The 22,182-nt window shown below is 35.6% G+C and overlaps 1 protein-coding gene across 1 annotated transcript in view; it reads left to right on the top strand.

The window, feature by feature from the left end:
- The first annotated feature begins 14,548 nt into the window (after positions 1-14,548).
- Positions 14,549-22,182, top strand: part of LOC145683590 (uncharacterized) — a 148,599-nt gene continuing 140,965 nt past the window's right edge. Inside the window, exon 1 of the mRNA XM_081754932.1 lies at positions 14,549-15,132. Within this exon, the coding sequence (XP_081611058.1) occupies positions 14,945-15,132 (188 nt within the window). The 5' untranslated portion in view covers positions 14,549-14,944. The remainder of the gene's footprint in view (positions 15,133-22,182) is intronic.

Consider the following 22,182-nt stretch of genomic DNA (forward strand, 5'->3'; position numbering starts at 1 on the left):
TATGTAAACAATAAATGTTTGAGCCCAGAAGGAAACATGTCGTCCAGAGGGAAACGTGATCTCAACATACAGACATAGTCATGATATTCTCGGATACGCTACAGAGGCAAATTTCATAAATGTTTTCACGACGCTCGTCAATTAGCACTTTCCTACGTATATATATATATATATATATATATATATATATATATATATGTAAATATTATAAATATAATAAATATGTAAATAATATGATGTAAATAGTTATTGTTAATATTATAAAAATATAAGTATGTAAATATCAACTACATATTATAAATATGCAATTATGTAAATATTCAAAGCATAAGTTTGAAATATGAATATTGTAAATTTACGAATAAAACAATCACTGAAAAAATAATGTAAATATGCGTTTGAAGATATCAAAATGTAAAAATATACCAATGAGAACTACAATTGTTCAAAAAATATTTAATTAATGTATTAATTATATTAAACAATACAATAAATAATATCAATTTTAATAATGTGTTTTATTCTTATACATTTATACGTATGTGTATTCTATATAAGATAAAGGAAGAATACATATACTGCGTCATATCAAGTAATTTCCAACCATACATATAGTTTTACATGCTTTAATCTTGCTGTATGTGGCGCTCTTACGTTTTAAATTCAGTATTATGCACATATATTTATTAATCATCAAATTATACCAAATAAGTATGTGTATTCTACATAAGATAAAGGAAGAACACATATGGTCCTTATAAGATTATTTATGTGACAAAATTTTCCTGGATAAATCAGCATAAATTATAATTACGTTAAAAACAATGAAGTCATAATGGTTTCTACACGATAAAACCACTTTATATGAAAGAGGTCGTTATGAAATTAGGTCGTCAGTATTTTTATTAAAAGGATACGCACAATGACTTCAATTAAATAGATTAAAATAACAAAATGAATTACACTACGTTGCTATCATATGTGGTTAGAATACAATTAGGTCATGCCTAACAAACACATACGTAACGAGTCAATATATATATATATATATATATATATATATATATATATATATCCCAACAATACAAACATGACATGATTAAAACATATACATAAAAGTCACAATATATAAACATACATTACAAGGAAAATGTTAAGGTTATGAACCCAGCATTACAACCAAAGAAGACGTTATGCAACGCAGCGTTACAACAAGGGAAACTCTATGCGACCCAACTATACATTCAAGACATGATAAAAACACTTACATACGTAAAGAGCTTCAATATATAAACCTACAATACAAACCAAAAGATGGAAATTATGCAACCCTAAATTACAACGAAAGGAGACGTTGTGCAAGCCAACATTATATTCAAGGCACAATTGAAACTTACGTGCATAAAGAGGGACTATATATGTCTACAATACAAACCAAAAAATGTCGTTATGCAACCCAATATTGTAACCATAACAAAGAGTTATGCAACCCAACATTTCATTCAAGACAATTAAAACACTTACATGCATAAAGAGTCAAAATATATGTCTACAATGCAAGGCATAAGGTAGGGTTCCTCAAACTCAATATTACAAGCATAACAGAGGTTATTGAAAGCATTATGTTCATCGTGGTTCGGACCAACTTTTAGTCTGATGCTTTATTCTCTTTAATTTCTTTTCTATTTCCCAACTATTCCACGACGATTATAGTTCAAGCCCATGCCCACATCTCCGTCATGCAGAAGTTGGGAACACAGCAGGTGTAGATGCAGACAACGTAAAAATATTTACTATACTTCGAGTGTGATGAAATCATGCATTGGATTTAATACAAGTGATAAACTCAAAACTTAGATAGTGAATATATAATGTCACTCAATAAACACACATATTACATGCACACTGATCAGAACAAAATAAATGATTTGACAACCTTTTACTTAATGTCGACGAATTAGGTGGCGTGGCTTATAAACTAATCAACTCACGTCATTCTTCGGCTAGCCCATAAAGCTGTTCCATTGATGTCCTGGGTCGAATCCCAAACGCAGTTTCCTTAAACGATGCTTCAAGCCGGCGCTACAAATAGTCTCTAGTTCAAGGTCGCAAACGAATCGTGCTTCGGGGTGTGGTTTGTTATAACGAATAATGAGCTTGACTTGCTCTTCACATCAAAAATATTTCACAGATGAAATTACTATACGCTTGCCTCTGAGAAAAACACTTTGAGAATAAACTGTTCCTCACATACTTAACTAATTGCTTATATTTGCCCCATGGAGGGATAGCTCATATGCTCGACAGCGAGACGCGCGCTATATAACTTCAGGTAGCATGGACGCTGCTCTCGAGTAGGTGCTGGCTGCCCCGTCTAGCAGACAGAGACGAGGATATAATACTCGTGAGATATGTCAAAACACTGAAACTCTTCCTAGTTAGCTTTTTCGTATGAGTCTTTCGGGGCTGGAGTTTCCCGGTTATGACGTATGATGCTGAATTCAAGCTCTTTGGCTGAAGAGATGCGGATGCTTCGAATTAGCCAACCAGAGACGAACAATGAAGATGTAAGTGTGATTGCAAGTTTCCCGTTTTCTGGACTCAAGGGAGCAATCACAAAGGAAGTCGCTGTGTCCACATCATATGTCTATATATGGCCATGAAATCAGACTAAGGCTTACCAACACAGACGAAGAGACATACTAAAGCGATGAGAGAAGAGTTTCTAGAATGTTTGGAAAGATACGAGGGTTGGTTAATAAGGTTCGAAATGAAGTCTGTTTTTCCCAATGTCCTTTTTAAATCCAGAAAATGAGCTTTAGGTCGGTGATATTATGCAACCCAACATTACATTGAAGGCATGATTAAAACACATATATAAAGTCACAATATATAAGACTACATCACAAACCAAAAGGTACGATTATGCAACCCTATATTATAACCATAACAAGAGGTTATGCAACCGAACATTACATTCAAGGTATAATTAAAACATTTACACGTATAAAGAGTTAGAACATATTAAGTCTACAATGCAAACCTAAGATAAAGTTATGCAACCCAATATTACAAGCATAACAAAGAATATACAACCCATCATTACATTCAAGACATGATAAAAACACTTATATGCTTAAAGAGTCACAATATATAAGGCTACTCTGCAAACCAAAGGATGTGGTTATGCAACTCAACATTACAAATATAACAATAGGTTATGCAAGCCTGCATAACATTCAAGGCATGATTCAAAACTTACACACGTAAAGAGTCACAATATATAAGCCTACAATACAAACCTAAGGTGGAAGTTATGGAACCAGCATTACAACATAAGGAGAGGTAACACAGCCCAGCATTACATTAAACCTGACGTTAAAACACTTACATACATAAAAGGTCACAAAATAAGGCTGGAATACAAACAAAATTGTGTAAGTTATGCAACCCAATATTGCAACAATAACAAGAAGTTATGCAACACCACATTACATTTAAGATAATAATATGCATTACACAAAACATATGGAAAATGTTACGAATGCAACATAGTACATATATTCCTGTCCGCATATCAAAAGATCATGCATACATACGTCCATTGAGAAAAATATACTCGAATACACATCTATTTTGTGATTGAACTGAGTTTCGTACACAATTATACCCAAACTTCAATGAAAAGATGATACACTATTCTAAAATCCCATATCATCAAGTGAAAACACTATTTAAATGCCTAAGATACTTTCTTAGAGTTGTGTCTGTTTCCTCCCATAATATCAGCAATATGTGTGTACAATATATACTAATCTATAGTGTAGATATCACAATATACCGCTAAAATAAACGCTAAACAGGAAAAAGTCAGTCTTTCTAGTCTTTTCATTACCAATTAATCAATATTCAGGAAAAATTAATTCACTAATCTAATTATTAAAAATTAAACTAATTTATGAAAAATATGTTAAAGAAATATTGTATGAAGTCTAGGACAGGCCATTAAAAAGGGTTCTTTTAATCATAAAGGACCTCCTTCATGCAATGAGAAACAAATTATAATTCGTTCCTCGTTCATAGGTAATCCATCTTTTCGTCTTTTATTATTGGTTCCTACAAGTTTCTGAGGAAAATAAAAGTTGGAAATATATTGTTTGTCTCCCCTTTTGCTATTTGCTGGAGTCTTTCTATACATGATAACAAACTCTAACTTCTCCCTCAAATCTCAAACAAGTTAGAACAGAAATAACTACCTGTTACCCTGGTATATTTCCCTATCTCTTAAGAACCAAAAAGTGCTCATAATTCATGCAAATTTAAACATAAATGAATACAAATTAACATAATTAATTAGATTTTCTTCTTCTATTCTATCAATGTGTTCTCTAGACATAATATACATATTTTATCTACCTATCAATTAAAATATCAATAACCAATACCACAACACAACAAGGATGCGTTGTTCTTCCAACTAGCAGTTAGGTACAATCTCCACTCCCTCCATATAATTGCATTGCCTACAATTATTAGAATATCTTATCTTTTTTCTTGACATTCGCCCTATTATCAGAAATTCCACCTACTTTCTTGAATATAATCAAAACATGCAACCCCTACATACATGCATACAGTCACGTAATCATTCCAACGAAATTTGATACCTTTTCAATAATTAGGAATAAATTGTTTGATTTTAGAATTCTACATATCCATAATACCTACTTTCTTATTTAAAAGAATATTCTTTCCAGCTTTTTCTTCTCTATCTACAGCAATCAATCTATCTATTAATTTTCTGACATCTTCATCCATACATGTTCTTTTAGTAATTCGTTTACATCCTTTTTTGTTCTCCAGACTTTGTTGTTTTATTTTTTGGGACAAAAAATATGTTGGAACAAAAATTGATTTGACATACTCATCTCAAAAAAGAGGTTTGATAATTTTATTTATTTTTATTTGTTTTACCTTTATTAGATTTTGGGTTCTTTTCGCTTGGATTGTTATTTTGAAATGCAGTACTAGAATCAATTACTATTTGTGAATATTTCTTTGTCATCATCATTATTGTTTGTTTGGATTACTTTTAGTTAGTAACTGCCATAAAAATCATTAATATCAAAGTGCATTCCAACATATCATATTGCGTTGTGCAACTAAATTTATTGTAATGTCCTTTGTTCAAGCGAACACAGTAAGTAATGGAATATTATTGAAAGGGCAAGTCACTTAAATCTTTGAGTTAAATATACACGTAACAAAAAATTGCTCTTGTGTTTTTGTTGTTTAACATCTGCACTAATTGGTCTATATTGCATGTTAGTATAATATTATGCGATTGGGTTTATAAGTTATATGCGTTTTTCAGAACAAAGCGTCACCACGAACTAGAGGTCTGCACGGGGCGGAATTTTTAGTCCAGGCCCGGCCCGGCCCGTGAATTTATAATGTGAGGTCCGACCTGAGTCCGAAATATGTTTTAGCATTTAGGCCCGAGCTCGTCTGATAATCAAATAAGCCTGAAATAGGCCCCGAATTACAGAAACTTAATAATTAACGAAAAATTGTATTTTTATTTACAGCAATTAGAGGTTTAATTTTGCAGTTGTGCTTTAAAAGTGCTCCATAAAGAATGCTGCAATATATGTCGTTGTACAGTATATTTTCAAAGTTAAGCCCGAAAAAGCCCGAGAGATATGGTTGTATATTTAAAAATTTATGGCCCGAGCCCGGTCTGGGCCCGAAGTGATATATGTTTTGTAGGCCCGAGCTCGTGCAGATCTCTACCGCGCACACTAATCTGACATCCTCATTCAATGTTTTTGAAGTATCGCGGGATCGAAATAATTGTCACCTGATACATATCCAAGGTTCGAATCCCGAGTTGGCGGCTTATCTTCGGTACAGTGATACTTTGATTGAGCCAACCCAGAATAATAAAACTATCACTATATGAGGTAGTTAATCATCAAACCATAAACTCCTACAAAACGTGTGAATATGAGACATCTCAGGAAACCGAACTAGTATTATTTATTTAACTATAGCCTGAGCATGAGACAGAACTAGTGATGGGCAGTGGGAATATTCCCGGTGGGAAGGAATTTAAAAAATGGGAATATTCCCGGGTTTTTTCCCCTGGCCTATAAATTCCCGGGAAGGAATTTATTTCCATTTCTTTACTTTATCTTCCAAATTATAAGAACCATATCACTAATTACTTTATTTTAATATATTATGATTTACTTCTAGATTTTAAAGAATTTGGAGGTTAAAAAATTTATAATTCTTTGACGATACTTTATATAACTAATAATATGATTTTTTTAAGTTCCATTTCCATCTGCACTAAAAAGTAAGGTAATTGTTTAGTATTGGGGGGCCAAAACTAGCAAAAAGTAGGATGATTTACGGAAGAAATGAGTTGATAGTGATATTCAAGTAGTCAAGAAAGTATCGAACACTTTTTTGGGGGGGAGCAGTAGGGGATTTATACAAAACGGAAAGGTAAGTGGAAGTGATTTATGTGAGAAAAGAAAGTGAATTGTTGGTAACGAAGATAGAAAACAACGTGCCTTGCGGGGCTCTAACCCGCCTTCATTTGCTAACGCTCGCTCTGCAATGCTTTCTGAATTCAAAGTTGGTAACGTAATTTAACGTATGAAACCATAAAACAACCGCATCGGAATAGAATATCGCAAAAAAGTAGGTGCAAAAGCTGGCCCCCAATGCTAAAGAACAGCCAAAATTATCAAAGCACTAATTTACAAATGATGAAAAGGGACCATTTTGTAAAGTAATTTAGAATTATATAGAAATAGAGATGAAGTATTATTAATGAACACCGAACCACCATTAGTAATAGACGTCGGTCTGTCTGACTCGAATTTCTGAAGAGGTACTCGGACTTCTTTTACATGTGAATTAACGTCTGGAATTTCGAGAAATAGGTAGAATGAAAGGTCGTGTATGGCAATGTTACGTGCTAAAATATAAAGATAAGAAAGTATCTTGCAAATTTTGTGAACATAAATATGTATGCGCAAATGTTGATAAATTGGCGAGACATGTATCTTCTAGTATTAACCCAATCTAATTTGTTTATAACATTTATAAACTGAATGTGTTTATAATATAAGTAATAGAGTCAAGTTGAGCAAATCCACTTACATATAAATTTAAACTGTTACTATATAATTTACTATATAATTTTTTCACACATATTTAATTGATAGAACATGTTGTAAATAAATATACATTTATGTGCACTCTCTAAATATAATAAAGTGTTAATAAAGTAACATAGTACCGTTCAGAATATATAGATTTTAAAGAATCCTCTGTGGACAACAGTAATAATATGCTGTGATATGAAAATTAATTCAACTTTGAAATCATAATATAGTAATAGAATGCAATTTTCTTTCTGATTGTACATAAATTCCCGGATAAATTCCCATTTTGGGAATCTTCCCGAAAAATATCTTCCCGGGAATTTACCCATCACTAGACAGAACACAGACTGCCATAAGAAAGCTTACTGTTCAAATCCTAGAACAATAGCCTGAACAGAGAACTCGAACCCGAACCCGTTACAATATCTTGAAGCAATATGACCAAAACGTGTTACTTTACCAATATTGGCTCTATTCCTTCTACACTAGGGACCCCGATGGCGCAGTGGTAGAGGGTTCACCTCTGGAGCATGGGGTTCCTGGTTTGATCCCAGTTCGCACCAAGTGAACCTTGTGGTGAACAAACACCGTGTGCGTGGGTTTCCTCCGGGTTCTCCCGTTTCCTCCTATTTTCTCCATTCCACCATTTCATTCATTTCTCATCATCACTGTTTCCTTTAGCCTAGCCGGCATAATCGTGGGACGTAAAACATACATTTCGTTTTCCTTCTAATCTATCTTTAATTTGTTTTTCTTTAATGTTTTTGTTCTGTTGTAGGTGTATGACTTTCTTCTATAGAATTACTGTGCACAAGTAATTCGTCTTGATCTAGTACTGGATCAAGTATTTTTATGATTTCAAAGTTAAATTCGTTTTTTGTATCACAGTATATTATTACTTTTGTCTCCAGAGAATTCTTTAAAATGTATATTCTGTTATTTTATTAATATTTTATTATATTTAGAAAGTACGCATAAATGTATATTTAGTTACAATACGCTCTATGCAAGTAAATGTGTGGTAAAAATGGTATATTAAGTCCACATACTTTTACACCACTAAACAGTTTAAATTTATATGTAAGTGGATTTTCTAAACTTGACTCTACTACTGATATTATGAACATATTAAATTTTTAAATAGTATAAATAAATTAGGTTGGGTATCGGCCAGAAGACACATGTCTCACCATTTTATCAACATTTATGTTCACAATATTTGCATGATACTGACTTATCTTTATAATTTTGCACGTAACAATACCACACATACCTTTCTTCCTACTTATTTCTCGAAATTTCATGCGTTAATTCACACGTAAGAGAAGTCCGAGTACCTCTTCAGAAATTCGAATCAGGGGGACAGGAGACAGACCAACATCTATTACTAACGGTGGTTCGGTGTGTATTGAAAGTACTTCACCTCTACCTGTACAGAATTTCTAGATTACTTTACAATCTTGTTCGTTTTCATCATTTGTAAATTAGTACTTTGCTACTTTTTAGTGCAAATGGCAATTGAACTTAAAAAATCATATTATTAGTTATATAAAGTAAAGTCAACATTTTTTTAAACCTCCAAATTATTTAAAACATAGAAGTAAATAATAATAAATGAAAATAAAGTAATTAGTCGTATGGTTCGTATAATTTGGAAGATAAAATAAATAAATGGAAATAAATTCCTTCCCGGGAATTTATATGCCAGGAAAAAAAACCGGAAATATTCCCATTTTTTTATTTTCCATCCCACCGGGAATATTCCAACTGCCCATCACTAGTTGTGGGCTATGCCAATGATCTGGCAGTTGTGTTTTCATCATCATTAAGAAATAGAAAGAGAAGGGTTAATAATATTAACAGAATTAGATAATTGGTGCAAAGAACATAAGTTAAATTTATCAGCAAGTAAAACTAAATATACGTTCTTTGGTCAAATTTTAAAGAGGGATCCAATAATAAAAATTAATTATACAAAAATTGAACACATAAATGAATTCGAGTATCGTGCGGCATGGATCGACAAAAAATTAAACTTTCATAAACACATAACAGAAATAACAGAGGGGGGCGCGGTGGCTCAGTGGTAGAGCGTTCACCTCCCTGGTTCGATCCCAGCTCGCGCCGTGTGGACTTTGTGGTGGACAAACACCGTGGTCGTGGGTTTTCTCGGGGTTCTCCCGTTTCCTCCCACTTTCTTCATTCCACCATTTCACTCATCTCTCATCATCACCGTCTCCTTTAGCCTAACCGGCATAACCGTGGGACTTGAAACTTAAAGATTTCATTTCATTACAGAAATAACAGAAAAAGGCAAGAAAAAGTGGCCAAGAAATTCCTAACAGTTGCAACAAAGGACTTTAGACTGGACAAGAAGATTTTCGAGCTATATAACGAGACAATTTAATGGCAGTCTTATACAGTACTGCGTGGGCATATGGGGACACCGAATTCTTTATGGATATTAAACTGAAAGAAACTTTGACAAGAGTGCAGAGCAATGGCGTATTTAAGGGGAGACTTCCGGGAGCTTAAGCCCCCCACCCCCACGAAATCTTACTTACTACATTGAAGTAAATAAAAGTATCTTGCAGAATTTTCTAACTTCCATGATTAAAGTTAGCAAAACCCCCCTGCCAAACAAAATCGTAAATACGCCACTGGTGCAGAGACTTATTTTAATAAGAATAAATAACCTAATGAAGACAATTCCAGCCGATATACTGCAATTACTCACATATGAAGGACCGATACATCTCCAAATATTAATATATATATATATATATATATATATATATATATATATATATATATATATATATATATATATATATATATATAGATAGATATATATAGATATATAGATATATATATATATATATATATATATATATATATATATATATCAAGACCTGGATCCAGAACAAAGAAATGACGAAGATAGTACAAATCATAGGAAAAATACCAAGACTGGATGAAGATATTGAACGAATAATTCGAGCAAAATGGGAAGGAGAATGGAAAAATGCCAGGAGAGGTGCGAGGATTAGAAATATCATACCAAATTTAAAAACAGGAGAAAGGATGGGGAATACAAGTAAAGAGGTGATAGAATATACAGTATATATCAAGTCATGGACCATTTAAAACGCATTTTAAAAGATTAAACTTAATAAACGATGATGAATGCTTTTGCGGCGATCTTCACACTTCAGAGCATGTTTTCTGGTCTTGTGACAGGTATGTTACAAACAGGGATGTAATGAGGGGTATACGTGAGTATACGACGTATACCCACCTAATAATATTATAGTCCAGCGTATACTCACCTCAAATTTATGAGAGAACGAGCATGTACGGGGTAAGTACATGCTATAGTTTCGAAAACGGTCGAGCGTATACCCACTAAAAATTGTAGCAATGCATCACTGGTTACAAATCATACAATAAAATAAATATGGAATGAATTGGAACAAGAGGGTATAAAAACGATAATAGAAGAAGAACAAAAACTAGAAAAATTTAGTATTTTGGCTAGACATGTTTTAAAAAACCTTTGGAAAGAAAGACAAGAAGAAAGAAGAAGATAAATTTTGTGTGATACACTAAAAACCCAACAAACACAGATAAAAGTAAAGAAATTGTATATTAAATTTTAAAAAAAATAGCTGTGAGGAAGCCAAAAGATAAAACTGTATCCGCCTTATGCAGAGTCGTTTTGATGTGTGACTAGCGTCATACTAAAGACCTGACTACTGCAGCAAACATATGTTAGTCGAACGCTTTAGTATGGCACTAATCACGCGTCAGAAGGATTCTGCATAAGGCCCTATATGTTTAGCGTTTTAGTGTTAGTGTAGTGTTGTAGTGCAGAAGTGTAGTGTTTGTATTCTGTCTTTGAGTGCTGTCAAGAGGCAAAATCCAATGTTAGAAAAAAAAATTAAATAAACAAGAAAGATAAGCAAATATGAGAAAATCATTGTGGGAAATCTGGAAAGCCAATTTCCTAACAAACAAGAAGGAACACTATTGGGAAATCTGGAGTACTGATTTCATAACAAACAAAGAGAAAAACTGTTGGTAATCTGGAGTACCGATTTCCTAACAAACAAGAAGGAAAATTATTGGGAAATCTGGAGTACCGATTTCCTAACAAACAAGAAGGAAAATTATTGGGAAATCTGGAGTACCGATTTCCTAACAAACAAGAAGGAAAATTATTGGGAAATCTGGAGTACCGATTTCCTAACAAACAAGAAGGAAAATTATTGGGAAATCTGGAGTGCCAATTTCCTAACAAACAAGAAGAAAAACTATTGGGAAATCTGGAGTACCGATTTCCTAACAAACAAGAAAAAAAATTAAGTTTTTACTATGATCACTATCACTTTTATATATTATATTAATCATTCTTTATTTTTAGATTCTTTTCAGCTCTGAGCTGCTTCGTGGCTAAGCGGTTAGCGTGCGCGCCTTTGGCGTGGGAGACCTGGGTTCGATTCCCGGCGGGAGCTCATGTGGTTCGGATTCCACGTTAATCAGTAGGTCCACGTCTCATATAGCCTCGCTGCTGAACGGGACGCTAAACTAAAATCACATCACATCTTTTCAGCTCTGTTTTACTTTTCAGGTATTACGTCTGTGATCGTCTCTAGTGTATTGTTTTAAAATAGTAATAATAATTGTAATAAATATTAATAGGTTAAAAAGAAAATAAAGGCATAGTTTAAATAATTAGGCACCATGCCATAAAACAGAGCCTCACCTCAAATCTGCTGAGGACGAAAGCTGATAATAGAGAGAGAAAAATGAAATATAAAGAGTATAGGAGAGAGAAAGAAAGCATAGGCAAGTCATGACTGCCCTATAATAAGGCCGTAAGAAATCGGCCAATACAACTAATTCTATGCGGACAGATATACAGAATGTAAAGAAAGGTTGTTTACAACGCTTGGGAGGTGATTCCACAGATGAAAACAAGTAAAAATGTCTATGTAACACAATGTCCATCTCGGCCTTCTAACCGAGTTACGGACGTCCAAAATTGTGGGAAAATGAATTTTGAATTCTAATTCTGGCAAAACGACAAGAGATAGAAGGGCGGTGTTAGGCGGCCCACGCAGACTCTCAATATGGACTATCCAAAGATACTAAGATTAGATATGTACAAGGCAAGCGCAAGGGATTCCCCAAAGGATGCGAAGCATGTCGCGGACGTTATTAGGGCAAAGTGAGGCATCCTTTGGGGAATCCCTTGCGCTCGCCTTGTACATATCTAATCTTAGTATCTTTGGATAGTCCATGTTCAGAGTCTGTGTAGGCCGCCTAACACCGCCCTTCTATCTCTTGTCGTTTTGCCAGAATTAGCTTTCAAAGTTCATTTTCCCACCCTTTTGGACGTCCGTAACTCGGTTAGGAGGCCGAGATGGACATTGTGTTACATAGACATTTTTACTTGTTTTCATCTGTAGAATCACCTCCCAAGCGTTGTAAACAACCTTTCTTTACACCCTGTTCAATTCCCGGCGGGAGCTCATGTGGTTCGGATTCCACGTTAATCAGTAGGTCCACGTCTCATATAGCCTCGCTGCTGAACGGGACGTTAAACCCAAAATCAACTCAACTCTTTACACCCTGTATATATGATAGGGTCCCCTTGGCTACAGACACAGCCACATGGCCCCTTATAATTTGTTTCATCGAATGCCTGGCTACACTCCTGTAATATATGAAATGTAACTATATGTGCCTGACCATCACGGCCAAATTGCAAAGTCAAATGAAATTACTTTTGGTATATAGTTAGACCTTAATCCAAACTGGAATGTTATCGCTTTCATTATAATACGTATCCTAAGATGGTAGTGGGCCTCCGAATTTTTGCGAAAAAAATTGAGTATCTCACAAGCCGTTCAACTTACGGAGCTGAAATTCAGTAACTCTTTATTTAAAAATAACCAGAACGTGTGCTACCATTTTTTAAATTCTTCTTTTTATGGAATGGCACTTCTATATATGGGAAATTGGTAGTGGGTTGATTTGTAAAAATAATCGAAAACGAATGATATTAGTTGAGAAACAAATTCAGAAACAAGTATACTGAAATTGAGAAACAAAAATCTAGTGCTTCGCTTTATATATCCACTGCTTTCTATTATAATAATTGCTGAAGCTTGTGTTTATTATACTTTGTATGGAGCGCTCAGAGTACAGGGCAATCAATCCATACAGTCGTGGCAAGAATAGGCATAAAATCCATACTGTAAGCTTAATTTCATGAAAATTTGAAGTTTATACTGTACGCTTAATTATATAGAAAATTTTACTTTTATTTTTTCGTTTACATTGCTCTACTTACGTTGATTCCAAATTTCACCATTTCTCCACTGAAAAGTACCGGTAATTCAACAAGGAAATAAATATACAATGTTAATTTAATTGGAATTCATCGTAATTTGACTGGCCCATTACAAATACTTTAGCATTTTATATTGTAAAGGTCAGATCCACCGTTATTGTAACAGAGCAGTGCTTGAGCGATTGACCGTAGAAATTCATACTCCGGTTAGTGATAATTTCACAGCCTTGTTTTATTACAAGTGTAAATTATTTAGTCAGTGGAGAGGAGGGCGTGGATCATAGGTCAAAGTTGATGACGATGGTTTTTTTGTAGGTCGGAGTGTTTCACAGTGGGTGTTGGGTCAAAAACTCTTGGGTCAAGTTTTCATTGACCCACACCATCTCTGAGGGAGCCGCAGTGGCACAATGGTAGAGTGCCCGCCTCTGACGTGTGGGTCCTCGATCAATCTTCCACCACTTGACGTTTGTGGTGGACAAAAACGTATTCGTGTGTTTTATTGGGGGGTTTCTATTTCCTCTCACTTTCGTCACCCTTCCATCAGATGTGCCATCTACAGGCGGAATTTAGGGCGCAAGTTATGCCCATGAGTATATTTTGGGGGACAAAAGCTTCCATTAAAAATGGTAAATTTTGGGGTACAGAAAGTATATTTGGGGAGTAAAATGATAATTTTGGGGGCAATAAAAATTTGGAGATAAAGAATGGCAGATTTGGGGTAAATAATGGCAAATTCAGGGAGATTGCTTCCAAACCCTTGGAAAGAAAAGAGAACCCCTGTTCAACATTATTATCTATCTATCATCATCGACTCCCTTAGCTTCAGTGTATAATTGTGGGACGTTAAAATAAAAAAATAAATAAATAAAAATAAGACGAGGTTGATTTTTTCTACTCTGAGATATTATTTACTCTACTGGCAACCATTCTTGAAAACCAAGTCTCCTGCTGCCATCTGTTGAGTAAACGGAAAACTATTTGTACTTGAAGCACAAAGTAGCGGTAACACAGTAGCGCTCAGCGAAAACTAGTGACTGTCGGCTGGAACAACAAGAAGAAGACCCGTAAGAACAAAACAATAAAATTAGTGTTTCTGGAGGCAGCCAGCCAAGCCAGCATTCCGGCTGCACTGAATCGAGCAGACGGAAGTTTCACGCACAACGGCAACCACAGGGATACAAGATGATGAAGCGGATTTATTGTATTCGAAATGAGTTTGTGATAAGTGCCGTTGTTGTTGCAAAGCATATTTGAAACATTCGTGTTTTAATTGTGTTGACAGCTTAACCTGTTTTGTGCGCGTGTTTGTGAGTGTATATGAGTGATTTTAGTTAATTGTCACATAAATAGATTATTCAAAGAAAAAATAAAAGTGTTATTTATTGAAATATAAACGAAAACAAATATGACACGGCGACGTGTTGTCAGTATTTATGATTACCCGGAACATTTAAACCCATTCCGCGACCTTGAAGATGGGGATACGCAAGAAAATAGTGAATACCTACGAAATCGAAGCACAACGAACACTTGGGGCAGAAGACACAAGATTAAATTGTTTCCCGAGTATGAGACTCCTCCCCCTCCTACGCCGTAAGTAACTTAATATATTTTTGTTGTAACGTAAAATGTGTATACACAAAATGAGTTTTTTTCCACAGAAAACGGAAGAACGTGCACAATTATCCGTACGGTATGTTACGATCATGTTAACACTCTGGTTACGCCTTTAGAAAAGTTGCAAGATTGGTCAAATTCTAAAAATGATCGCACGGTGAATCACACGGACAGTATCACATTACAAACACAACATAGAATAGTGGTGTCTGGTCATTCTGAATCCTAATATAAAAGTAAATTGCGATATCTATTATGTAGTTGGAATTCGATGGGAATAATATTACATGTACACTCATGTCCAAAATGATTGTCGCATATCTATAATTGTCTTCTTGTAAGAATATAATTTGATAATGATTTTGCAGGGTACTTTTAATACTGATACTGTGTGTATAATCGGGAAATGAATATTTGTGGTAAATTTCATAGGAAAAGAATTATAAATACGAAAATTAGAATTAGTAAAATAAAATGTTGCTAAATAGGCAAGAAAGATTATTTTCGTTTTATTGTTCTTATTTACTGCTCTTTTGACATGAAATTTTCCACATACATGTCTTTGCCGATTATACACACTCTAACATTATAAGAAATAATGGACGAATTCGTTACGAAATTATATTCCTACAACAACATATTTATAGACATGCAACAATAATTTTGGACATGAGCGTACTTAGTTGTCAGAGATGTTTATCCCACCCCTTACATGTATCTACCTTTCTTTATTCGAATTTACTATTCTAAAGTTTGATTGTACCGTTTTCAGTTGTATATGTCCCCCTAAATAGGGGCGAACCATCGCAAGGTTCCACAAGATCCGGACCTTCCCCTATCCCCCCCCCCCCGCAAAAAAAAAAAAAATCTTCGTAACTCTATATACATTTGCACACTTTCGTACTGAAACTTTACTTGTTGAGCAGAGGATTGATTGCTGCAGACTAAATATTTTACCTCTTCATCTGTACAATGTCTTTACTGATAAAAGCAATCTAATTTTATCATTTTTCGTGAGAATATAGTTACGAGCAGTGGCGGCGATTGGACGTTAAAAGTGGGGGCGGCAAGACATGATCTGAATATTTGTATATCAAGGTTAGTTGGTGGTTTCTAACACTTTCACGAAAGGTTGTATAATTAATAGGATACAATCTTTTCTGTTAAAATACCGTACATTGTATTTCACATTTTATTAACTATATTGACAACAGCAACAGGAGTAGGTACTAGCCCTTTGTACTCTTAAAGGTTATAGTTAAGGAGCCGTACTTCCCATTTGGGAAGGACGAGAAAGCCATATTTTCAGGAATTATTCATTGACTATCTAGGATGTTAAAAAGTAGGTAATAGACTGAGTTCTTGCCCTTGTACTTAGGGTGTTTAGGTAGTGCAACAGTAAGATGTATCCTCGTGCATGGGAGATGAGAAGTAGCTGTTCTTAACTATTACCCTCTTAAACAACGAAAGTAAGAAGACGCTTAATGTCTTGCTCATGAGCATCTTAAAAATCTGTCTGGAAAATTGTGACCAGATTATTTAATAACAAATTTGCCAAACAAATAAACAGAAAGGATAATATCAATTATTGTAATGAATAATGAGGCTAGTTTTGTATGTTATATTAAAACTGGGACAATAATGAACAACTTTTATATCTATGAAATTCCACATATGCCATTAAAGGTATGTTATTACTCGTAGAAAATGAAAAACAGTAAATACTACTAGCACATCCTATTACATTTAAAGAAATACGCAATTGCAATATTAATTGCTTTGAATTGCAGTTAAAACGCAATTCCTGTAGCTTTCTCCACGCGAAGACAAATAATCAATACGTACTCACGCAACAGCAAATATTATATGACACCATTTTTTCTATGAACCAGTAGTACATACAAAAAATTCACATTTCCAAATGAATCAATATACATGAAGGGGTCACTTCAAAAAAGTGGCGGGGCAGCTGGCCCCTCTTGCCCCCCCCCCCCAATTACCGCCACTGGTTACGAGTACTTAAAAAAAATGTTGTTTTTTCCTGCACCAGAGTAACACTCTTCGATACTACATAAATGTAGTTTTTTGTCATATTGAACCCCTGCTAACAAAAAATTCTTCGGTGGGGCACGGTGATGTAGTGGCAGATCACCCCTCTGTTGCATAGGGTCCGTGGTTTGATCTCCGATCATGTAAATTCGTGATAGACAACATCAGGCCCGTATCCAGGGGGTCTAGATGACCGGGCCCTCTTAAATTTTTGCTGCCCCTTAAAATTTTCACGGTAGGCTTGCAAATGAACTATAATATGGTGATGAACTATAATATAATTGGATCGGGGCCCCCCTAACTTCAGCCGGGCCCCCATATATATTTGGGCTGGCTGCGGGCCTGGACAACATTATGTCCTTAGCTTTTCTCAGGGCATTCCTGTTTCCACACACATTCTCATTCCACCAATCCGTCCATCATTCACTTGCCTTAATCATTATCTCCCTAGGCCAAAGGGTATAATCATGGGACGGTTAACTGGAGAATTTCGAAAGAAAAATGTCTGGGTGTGCATCTGCTCCCAAATATACTCTTGAGCACAACCTGCATCCTAAAACCTTCCTGTAGTCATCCCTGTTGTCAGTATGACCACTTTAATCTAAGTAGGTCAGTTGGTTATTGTACAGCATCAATGTGTATATTTACAAGAAAATTTGTTCTTTCCAAACTTTCTCAAAAACTACGCATAAGGGTTTACACTCGCCACTTAATGTATTGATGTATTTCTCATCTTTGGGCAGGGGCGTAAATAAGGGCTCTGCAGACCCAGCATTGCGGGGGGGGGGGGCTCAAGCCATCAGGGGCTCACAAATCGTGAAGTTGGACGTAGAGAAGGGCCCCACTCCACGCTGTCTGCCAGGAGGCCCCCAAACCTTTAGTTACGTCACTGTCTTTGGGCTTTTTTTTCGCTAAACGCTTATTTAATGTTTTATAACTATGTGGCGACTTTGCTTTTCTTATCAATAATAGTAATATAGTGGTAGATACCAATAATAGAATGAATTGGAAATAGTGAACCAATTATGTTTCCTTAACAGTAACGTGTGAAAGTCACAGTCGCTGAGTGGTAGATCACCTACCTCAGGTGCGTAGTGTCTCTGGTTCGATCTGGCAGGGTTCTAGAACACAGGTCCCCCTTCCCATTTAGCCGTAATAAAGACAGAAAACAACGTGCCCGGCGGGACTCTAACCCGCCTTCACTCGCTGACGCTCACTCGGCAGTACTTTGTGAATTAAATATTAAACTTTGGTACAGAAAGGAACCAACCTAGCTACTAGCCTATATGAGGGGGGACCTGTGCTCTAGAACCTTCCCGTTGGATCCCCGGCCAAGAAAGATTGTGGTGGACAACATCATGTCCGTGAGCTTTCTCGGGTACTCTGATCTCCTCCCACGTTTTCAGTCCACCAATTCTCCCATCACCATTCACGTGCCTTAATCATCCGTCTCTCTCAGTCCAAAAAGCATTGAGTGATTGTAAAATTAATTTTGTGATATTCCATCAGTAGTCGAACCTGGGACCTCCGTGCACCAAAGACACACACAATAATCACTAGACCATCAAGGGGTGATTCAGGTGTTTGTATGCATCTCTTAACATGGTAAACGATTACTGATATTTTTTGAACATCTTACTAAGAAGTAGTTAAGATCCAAAAACCTTCCTTGCGTACGCCACTATATATTTTAAGGCCTTAACTCTTTCCTCTCTCCGCTTGACCTTGATATTGATAACAGCTTGTGTATGCATACGTGAAATATTTGCTGCAAACGAAAATCCAACATTGGTCACGACTCAACATTATTTTTTAGTTTCTAATTACTGATATTTGTTATTAATAATAACTAGCAAACCCGCACGTCCTGCGCTTGCGCAGGACATTATTGTTAATGTCTGAATGATTGAATATGATACAAAATTTAAAATATTTAGGGCTAGCAAAGTAGTTTTAATAACACCTTAATAATATCTTTAATTAAGAATTTCTCGATAATTACTCGAATTTAAGACGTCCTCGAATCTAAGACGCACTCCGATTTCGCTGGGTTAAATTAAGGAAAAATAGTAACATGTTCCGTTTTTACTATTGGTCATAGCGCTCTTTGATATTGGTCATTTTAGATTATTTTTATATATCCCCTCTCCCTTCCCCATGTTGTGGAGCAAGGCATGAGAAGTATCATTGTTTATTTCAGCGACCCCAACACTAATATCTGTCATTTTCGATCACTTTCAAATGTCTTACCCGTCCCTTAAGTTACACGTCAAAGTGATATGACAAAAACCATTTCAGATTCGAACTTCATCTAGGTTGATGAAAATTTGATCGAGATAGATCAGGTGGTTGAAAATTTAATCATCTCCTCCTCCCCCTCCCCTACATCCCATCGTCAAAGTTAAATGATGAAAAATATTCCAGGCCCGAATGTCATGTTTGTTTCTTTTTACATATATGTCCCCCTTTCCCATTCCTTAAATTGCGCCCTGAAAGTAAAATGATGAAAAAATATCCCCGGTCCGAATATGTTGAAAGTTTGATCGAGATCAGTCGGGTGGTTCGAGTTATTAAGTTTTATTCGTTTTCATATATTTACCCTCCTCTCCTCTCCTCCTCTAAGATCTACCATCAAAATGAAATAATAATAATAATAAAAAAAAACTTTCCAGGTTCGAGCTTTATCTATGTTGAAAATTTGATTAAGATCGATCGGGTGGTTCAAGAGTTATTAACTCACGAACATGGTCACTTTTACTTTTATATTTATTGATTTTTGTATATCTCCCCATCGCGTATGTTAGTTCCGTCAAAGTGAAATGGTAAAACCCATCCCAGGTACGAACATTATGTACGTCAAAAATTGAATCAAGATCGGTCGGGTGGTTCAGAGATTAAGAGTCCCAAACATAGTCACTTTCAATTTGGAGCTGAAGATTTTGTTCGTAGATACCGCTAAATAATAATAATAATAATAATAATAATAATAATAATAATAATAATAATAATAATAATAGTAATAATAATAATGACTTTATTACTATTACTTATTTGTTGTTTACTTTTCTATTAAGGAAAAAGAGTTAGTTTACATATTCAGTTTATTGTAATATAGGCCTACAGCAGGGGTGCCCACAAGGGGCGGGCTATGACGCAAAATGCGTCATTGAAATATTGGGGGGGTTAAAAATCTATATAAATATGTTTGAGGGTGTGTAAAAATTAATCGAAAATATTTTTTTTTTTTTATGGAGGAACACCTACAGAAGACACTTGAGGGGGGTGGGCACTACTGCCTACAGCATGACTAAGAGAAACCTCGCTTTCTTCAAATATCCAGTTCGAGTAAAATATGACACTGTAGTTCTACTGACGAAGATACTAATACTACATTGTGTTGAAATGCAAGAAATTTGCATTATTTTCAATGGCGGGTCTTGAGGGGTCAACATCGATACAATTTGAACTTCTATTGTTAGGAAATTTACCTAACGTTGTAATTCTTGTGTATACAAATTAGAATATTAGATAGTTTTTTTTCCCCTTAGTTTGAAATAATAGTGATTCTATGGTGGACTGTATCTCAATTGGACGGGGACACGATAGCTGAGTGCTTACCTCTGGTGCATGGTGCCTCTGGTTCAATTCCCGATCAAGTAAGTTTGTGTTGAACAACATTGTGTCCACGGGTTTCTTTGGAGTACTCCCATTTCCTCCCACATTCTCATTCCACCACTTCTTTCATCATCATTCACTTCCCTTAATCATCGTCTCCCTTAGCCTAAAGGCAGTGGCGGGCTTCCGGGCTTAAGCTACTCCGCGAAATCTTATTTATTATAGTAAAATATATGAAATATCTTGCAGAATTTTCACATTTTCTGCCAAAAACTCCCCAAAAGTTAGCAAAGCCCCTCCCGAAACAAAATCGTAGATACGCCACTGCTAAAGGGTATACTTGTGGGATGTTAAACTGAAAGATTTCATTTTATTTTCAGTGCGTTTTTCAGTTGCCAATCAACTTGATCAAGCATACATAGATGAGTAGTGGATGTAGGGCGTTTCGCAATCAGAAGTTTCCGAGATTCAGATCCGAAGGCCGGATATTCTGAATTATATTTCAGGTTTTTCCTTATTTTTCTCACTAGAACAACACCAGAATGATACCTTTAATGCACTCGCTGAATTTCGATAAAATGACCGTACCAATGTAATATTTAAGTTCGTTCTTAAATAATTTTAATGTAAGGCTTAGCTTACACTGTATACTACATGGGTATCTGAAATACTCATTCTTTGCACGATAGGATATAAAATTCGTGGAAATTCTTTCTCTGTTGTAGCTATTTGTAGGGATGGGCACGAGTCGAGCTAAAACTCTACTCGACTCGAATTCAACTTCAGTGTCGAGTCGAGTTCCGAGCCGAGTCACTGCTTTCGAGGTCGAGTTTCGAGTCGAGTCGAGTCTAGTTTGATGAATGGCTCGCTCGTTCAGCTTGTTTTAACTCGTTTTGAAATCGTAGCCTGATTAAGTGCTTAGACTGGAAAGCGAAAGCTATCAGAAATGTAAGCAGTAATGTGGAAAACTTAGTGTTGCGCACGGAAGGGGACTACTCGCATCTCATCTCTTCTCGTAACGAGACGACGACAGATTTTTATAACGAGACAGTCTCAAATGTCATGAATGTCATAAGTAAAGTATATACTGTAGTTCTTACCATCCAGGCTGAGACTTCCATGGACGAATGTTTGAACCCAACCCGGGTAGTATGTCAACCGGTTCTGTTCGGTTCAATTGAGCGAACAGCTTGAGTCGGCTTTGTTGAGATGAGCCATCGGCTTAGTTCGGCTCATCCGAACAGACAACCCTAAACCCGGGCCGAGCAGTTATGAACATGTTTGGCCGGCGTCCTATAACTTTTAACAATTTTTAGTTCGAGTTTTGCTCCTCCGGAACTCAAACCAAGAACCTCGTGATCG

The sequence above is a fragment of the Thermobia domestica genome, chromosome 1 (genome assembly GCF_964235325.1).
Source record: "Thermobia domestica chromosome 1, izTheDome1.hap1.1, whole genome shotgun sequence".
NCBI lineage: Eukaryota > Metazoa > Arthropoda > Insecta > Zygentoma > Lepismatidae > Thermobia > Thermobia domestica.